This window comes from Nicotiana sylvestris, chromosome 4 (assembly GCF_000393655.2).
Source record: "Nicotiana sylvestris chromosome 4, ASM39365v2, whole genome shotgun sequence".
NCBI lineage: Eukaryota > Viridiplantae > Streptophyta > Magnoliopsida > Solanales > Solanaceae > Nicotiana > Nicotiana sylvestris.
In genome coordinates, this window is record NC_091060.1 from 53830330 (window position 1) to 53836769 (window position 6440).

A 6440-nucleotide genomic window follows, 5' to 3' on the forward strand; every position below is an offset into this window, starting at 1 on the left:
TAAACCATAAGGCGATATACATATAGATATATATACTTTAAGCTAAATATCAATTTCATATTATTACTTACAATTTTAGTGAATTTTTACACATAACTTATGCTCCACGTTTAAAGTATTAGGTTCATATGAATCTGGTGTCACAATACTGTATCCACCTCTAGTTGTTAGAGAGGTAATAACTAAATATATTTATCTTGATGAGCTGAGCTCACATTGAATTAAATAGAAATACTGGACTGGTGGAAGAAAAAAAAAAGAAAAAAAAGAACTACATGACATGATAGGGATGTGTTGCACCTTTACCCGGCGAAATTCCTGTAGCTTTTGTGGACAAGATGAAGAGCTGCGCCGCCGACCACCACTTCTTTGCTAAACATCCAAAACCAAGATAATTTTCCCTTTTTCTTTTGAAGTTTTTTTCATATCTTTAACAGAATAATGAAGGTTGGAAAACTAATTCAAAGTTGTAATAGGAAATCTTAATTATTTAGGATTTGATTTATTTAATTCATGTCTAAATAAGATTTGTAGTTAGAATAAATAGGAATAGACTTTTCTGTTTCTAGTTGAAATAGGTTTCATACTATTATAAATAGGGGTATTGATAGCTTATTTTAGTGTTGGAGATGTGTGGAGGAGATAAAGAAGTGTAGAGATCAATCAGAAATTTATAATAAAATATTTTCCTTCATATTGGTAACAGAGCCAACAATCTCCACCACCTAGTGACGTGAGATAATTTTTCCTGGTATGGCATTAAATACGTTTCTAGTGGCTTCTCCTCCCATGTTTACATGACATAATTATCAATTATGGGATGTGAAGATGACGACCTATTTACTATCTTTTGATCTGTGGAAAGCAGTTGAAGAAGACGGGGAAGTACCAACACTTTCGGCTAATCCAACTTTAGCGCAAATCAAGAATTACAATGAGGAAAATGTCAAAAAGTTCAAAGCAATAAATGCTTTGTATTCCTCTATTTCGGAAACAATTTTTACAAAAATTATGGCATGTGAAACTTCTAAGGAAATATGAAATTTTCTACAAAACGAATACTTGGGCAATGATCAATCAAGATTAATGCAAGTCTTAAATCTTAAAGGAGAATTTGAGATTCAAAAGATGAGAGAATTGGAAGGGATTAAAGATTATGTCGATAGACTCACATCAATTGCCAATAGAATTAGACTATTTGGTGAAAATGTTTCCGACAATAGAATTGTTGAAAAAGTTGAGAGTTTGCCTAAGAAATTTGAATCTAAAATTTCTTCACTTCAGGATTCTAAAGATCTCTCAAAAATTTCGGTTAATGATTTAGTCAATGCTTTGCAAGCTGTTGAGTAAAGGAGGACAATTAGAGATAAAAAAATAACCGAACAAGCCTTTGTTGCAAAGATACCAAGATAATCAACCAGAAAAATAAATTTTTCACCATGCGGCATCTGCAAGAAAAACATTCATGCCGAGAAGGATTGTTGGTTTAAAAGTAAACTTAGGTGTTTTAACTGTAAAAGGTTTGGACATAAGCAAAAGGATTACAAGCTTAAATAGGAGCAAGCAAATATGGTACAAGAGGAAGAAGCTCTTCTCTAAAAAGTTGGAGAGAAGTAAAAAAGAAAACTAAAAAAAAGGAACAAAAAAGTGGGTGTTTATAACAAAGTGCATCAACGGTTGGTGACAAAGTGCATCAACGTGAGTTGGAGATAGGAGCTTCAACAAAATTGGATGTTTATGACAAAGTGCATCAACGGTTGGTGACAAAGTGCATTAACGTGAGTTGGAGACAAGTGCTTCAACAAAATCGGGTGTTGGTGACAAAGTGTATCAACGAGGGATGAAGATATGTGCTTCATCAAAAGTGAAAGTTGGAGAGAAGTGCTCCAACATAACTGCACAACGAACAAGTCAGACGTATACAACTTTAAATTACGGGAGAATGTTGGAAAACTAATTCAAAGTTGTAGTAGGAAACCTTAATTATTTAGGATTTGATTTATTTAATTCATGTCTAAATAGGATTTGTAGTTAGAATAAATATAGGAATAGACTTTCCTGTTTCTAGTTGAAATATGTTTCATACTATTATAAATAGGAGTATTGATAACTTATTTTAGTTGTGGAGATATATGGAGGAGATAATGAAGTGTAGAGATCAATCAAAATTTTATAATAAAATATTTTCCTTCAATGAAAGATTCAACTGAACATTCGAATTCATACAATGCCATTCAATTGTGAGAATCTTCTTGTTGCGGAAGGATCATTTTTTTAAAAAAATTACGTGAAAGAATTGAGAAATAAGGGGGAAAAAGGATGATAGAAATCGAACTCAAACATATTGTGTGGGCTATGAATTGATTAACAACATATTGATAGTTTCAAATTTTAAATTTGGGGATGTCGAACACCATTGAAAATTGTAGTATCGAACTATTTAAAATAAGATCCTATACATCACCTTTTTTTAGCTTACATTTAGTTTTTGCATGAAACTTTGAAGTCACCAAATCTTCCGGTCATCATATCACAAGAACTTTTGAAATAGAAGGAAACATAGTATTAGCCAATGTCCAATAAATTTGAGTACATCACACACACACACATATATCTGGATATTGAACTGAAAAGCAAAATAAAAATAATTCTTCCGGCATCACATTTGTTCTACTGATAAGTTAATATATGAAGTTGTAATAAACAATTGAAATGGCCATGCTCACCTCTATAGATGAAGAAGTCATCATTCTTGTTCACGCTTTAATTATTTAAATACTTTATAAGCAGCTCATATTTAGGCTTTTAGCCAAGTTCAACCCAATTTTTTCCTATATGTATACGTACTTCCTAAAAATATAACAATCAATCATAATAAGCACACAAAGTGTTTCATTTCACAAATTAATTTTCTTAGAATCAAATATTCTGTAGGCGAGAAGAACTTATTCACGTGACCTAGTTTTGCCATTACCGGGCATACTCATAATTTTCTTTGTATCACAATAGGTGTTGAGAAGAACTTTCTATGCCATATTGGATTTTACCTATGGCATATGTGTTTGACCCATAAGTGTAAAACCCTTTTGTCGAACTAATTATTGATAATAAAGAAGGTAAATCTTAGCCAAACATAGTAAATTCTAGATCCAAGCATACAAAGTGCGAAATAAAAGAAGAATAAGAACGCGTAAGATTTCTTAATGTAATAATCGTACATCAAACATGAGAGATGAGCTTGCATCTAGGGTAGATATGCATCATAATCATGGGAGCAAAGAAGGGGAAGAGAAGCAACTGTTGATAAAATCAGAGATCCTCCTTGCTTTTTTCTTTCCCCCATATATATAGTTCCTTTCTCTTTTATCCAATGGTCTTTGACCAGCATACTTTCTAACGACTGTACATTTCATCGTCTGCTCGAACACAACGCTTGTTTTGTGATGTACGCTTTCCGACGATTTGACCCCGGTGATGGCCGAGGTGCTCTTTGCTATCTCGCCCTGTGGGCATGATTACAGCTTGGCCGATCCCTTATCATTCCTCTTAAGGACGACCATTCTAGTCAGATTTTGACCCATACAGTTAGTTCCTGCGTCCGTCGAGGTCGCCTCTTAGCGGGCTCAACGGACGGACTCTGTCGATTCAAAAGTTAGGAAATATTTGAATGTTACGCATTGAGCGAGATCCATAGGTTGAGGTGGCGACATAACGCTTCAATGGTACCATCAGTCCGTTACGTCCATTCGGAGTTGAATCTTTGTATTGATTTGATGCATCATGAATAGCCAATATCATTATGGCGCACGTTTCCCAGGCACCGTATCGTTTCTTGTGTCCTATCAGTTTTGATTGGTGGCTCTTGGGTTTCCCACCCAGGACATTTGTCTCCCTATAAATAGGGGGAAACCACCATTCGATTGCTATACTTTTCGATTTATCTAAAGAATTTTGCAAACCTTCACCTTCTTCAATATTTCAAACTTCTAATTTTATTCTCCTGTTAGTCAGAACTTGACGCTACCATCTTCTCTTTTCTTTCATCATACTAATTTATTCCGATCAATCCAGACAAATGGCTGGTACTTCTTCCCACACTGACAGGCTCGTCGAAGCTCTGGTGCCGGAAAATGATGCACCTATTCTCGAAGAAGGAGCAGAGGCGGCTGAAGATGATGGAGTTCCAACAGCGGCTGAAATATTGCCCCGTCGGGGGAAATTATGGATCGATTTCAACAGTCCCGCCGGAGAAGAACCGGATCCTGTGTCCTTTACCATGGATGAAGCGGTGATTGCGGTGCTCAAGACCAAGTGGGGAATTCCAAACCACATTGAAATGGTGCCGGTGATGGGGACATACATCATACACATCTACACCACCCAGGGTACTGCGCATTCTATGCCTACCCTTTTGTTGTCGGGTATACGCTTCCTCTCCCCTCCCTAGTGATAGACTTTTTCCACTTCTACGAAGTGTGCCCGGCTCAGCTTTTACCGTACGTGTGCAAACTCTTCCTCATGCTGCTCAAGTACGCAGAGCTCACCGGTTGAGAGGTCACTTTAGGGCATATACTTAATATTTTTTCCCCAAATTTATTCGAGGCACGATGATCCACATGCGCCACCGAGGAACAAAGAGTTTGGTGGTGAAGATGGATGACAAGGCTAATCGCCATTTCTAGGAAAGTTATTTTTACATACGGACCGAGCACCTTGTGGCGGACACGGCAGGGCTTCCCGAACGTGGAACTTCGCCCGTAAGTATTCCTTTGTTTATTTTGTGACTCCTCTCAAGATGGTGGCCGACCATTCCTCTTTAGGTGGCATTGCTAATTTGTTTTTTGCTTTTGCAGCTGAGAGATTGCCTCCCCTGCCAGTTGACGACATCCATGAGTGGGTAAATGTTATTCTTCCCCATATAGTCGGGGTCCACGAGTGGGCATCCTTCTAGGAGAGATACGGGCGTAAGCCTTTTACTGGTGACTCGGCCCGTTGCAGTTTCCTTGTTCTTTGACTTGTAATTTGATCTTGTTGCTATATGATCATTTTTCTTTATTGACAGGGAGAGTGCAAAGGGCGAGTGCTCCTCCGCTCGCATTTCGTCAATCGGTTCCTTCTACTCGGCCTGCACGAGGTCTGCTGCCTGACCTACATTGAGAGCTACTCAATCTGCACCTGCGGTCGGGGTCGTGTGCATGGAAATTACTCCACAAACCTAAGACTCCGGCTCCTGCAATCCACTCAACGGGCAAATCCTCCCATGCTGGTAGCAGAGAGGGTCCATCGAAAAGACAGCGAGTGGAGTCTGAAGTGGCTTCTTTAGCCGAAGCATTTTCTATGGGCGACCCTCCCTTTGCAGTCCGCTCAACGGGCAAATTCGTAGTTATGCTAACTCGGCCACAAAGACAAATCAGGTGGCAGAGGCCAACTCGGTGGCAGAGGATTCGGCCATTATGAACGATCAATAGGCTATTGCGATGGACAGACAGGGTCCCAAGTCCGCTGTTGCCATTTTGGGTGGTCCTTCGTCATCCTGACCGAATCACGCTTCTTCTTCCGCTGCAGAGAGGGGAAAGGGTGTCGTGGTTGATGACTACGAGTCTGACTCCGACCTTGATCCTGATTATGTTAGGACGTTCGAGGAAGGCTTTAACCGTACTATGGTAAGAGCGGGAGGTCCTTCCCATATACTTGAGATTCCATCGGATCTCAATCTTCTGCTGGACATATAGGCTTTGGTGCCGCAGTTCGACCTTCTATGCTCTGCCACATAGTGTAAGGCTCTTTGGGACATTAGCGATGTCGAATTATCGTATAAAGTGGCTGCCATGGGCCTGAGGGTATGTTTTTCCTCTTTGTTTTTTTGTCGCCATTTTATTTTTAGCGGTCTTGGCCTTCACCAACCTTTTTCTTTGATTTTAGTCTTACATGCTGGAGATCAAGAGTGCTTGCAGGGTCAAAACTCGGGCCATGATTTTTCTGATGATGCTGGAAAAGTATCGGCGCTACCGCAACAAATGCCGTGAGATGAATGAGCGGTTTAGGGCAAGCACATGCAATCAATCTCTCAAAGAGGAGCTGGATAAGAGGGATAAGGAGATGATGCAGTCTATTCGCAGGAGTAGTGAGCTCGAGGAGCTACTTCGTGCAAAGGACGAGGAACTTGAGTTGGGAAAGGGGGTCGCTGCAGAGTGTGAACATCTTCAGGCGAAGGTGTTGTCGTTGCAATCTGAACTTGATCAAAATGTCGCCAGAGTGGAAGCTCTGAGTACTGAGTGGATAGGGAAGTTGGCCGAGCTGGAGAGGAAAGTGTCAGAATTGGAGAATGCCGAAGGTGCTCGGGCGTCGGCTTCGGCAAGGGCGGTGCCGTTGGAGGACATTATCTGTTTCCTCCAATCCGAGTAGGAATCTGAGAGGGCAATGGCTACGCTAAGGGAGGT

The 6440-nt window shown here is 39.9% G+C and overlaps 1 protein-coding gene across 1 annotated transcript; it reads left to right on the top strand.

Annotated features, from left to right (window-relative positions):
- The first annotated feature begins 828 nt into the window (after window positions 1-828).
- On the top strand, window positions 829-1350 carry LOC138889550 (uncharacterized). Its single transcript, XM_070172874.1, has 2 exons — window positions 829-974; window positions 1083-1350. Exons 1-2 carry the CDS (start codon window positions 829-831, stop codon window positions 1348-1350), a joined length of 414 nt encoding a protein of 137 aa, XP_070028975.1.
- The last annotated feature ends 5090 nt before the right edge of the window (window positions 1351-6440 follow it).

What these genes read in the sequence shown, in the direction of transcription:
- LOC138889550 (XM_070172874.1), top strand. Translation starts at nt 829, where the DNA reads ATGACGACCTATTTACTATCTTTTGATCTGTGGAAAGCAGTTGAAGAA. An exon ending in TTCAAAGCAATAAATGCTTT is followed by an intron (nt 975 to 1,082) that starts GTATTCCTCTAT and finishes TGATCAATCAAG; the next exon opens with ATTAATGCAAGTCTTAAATC.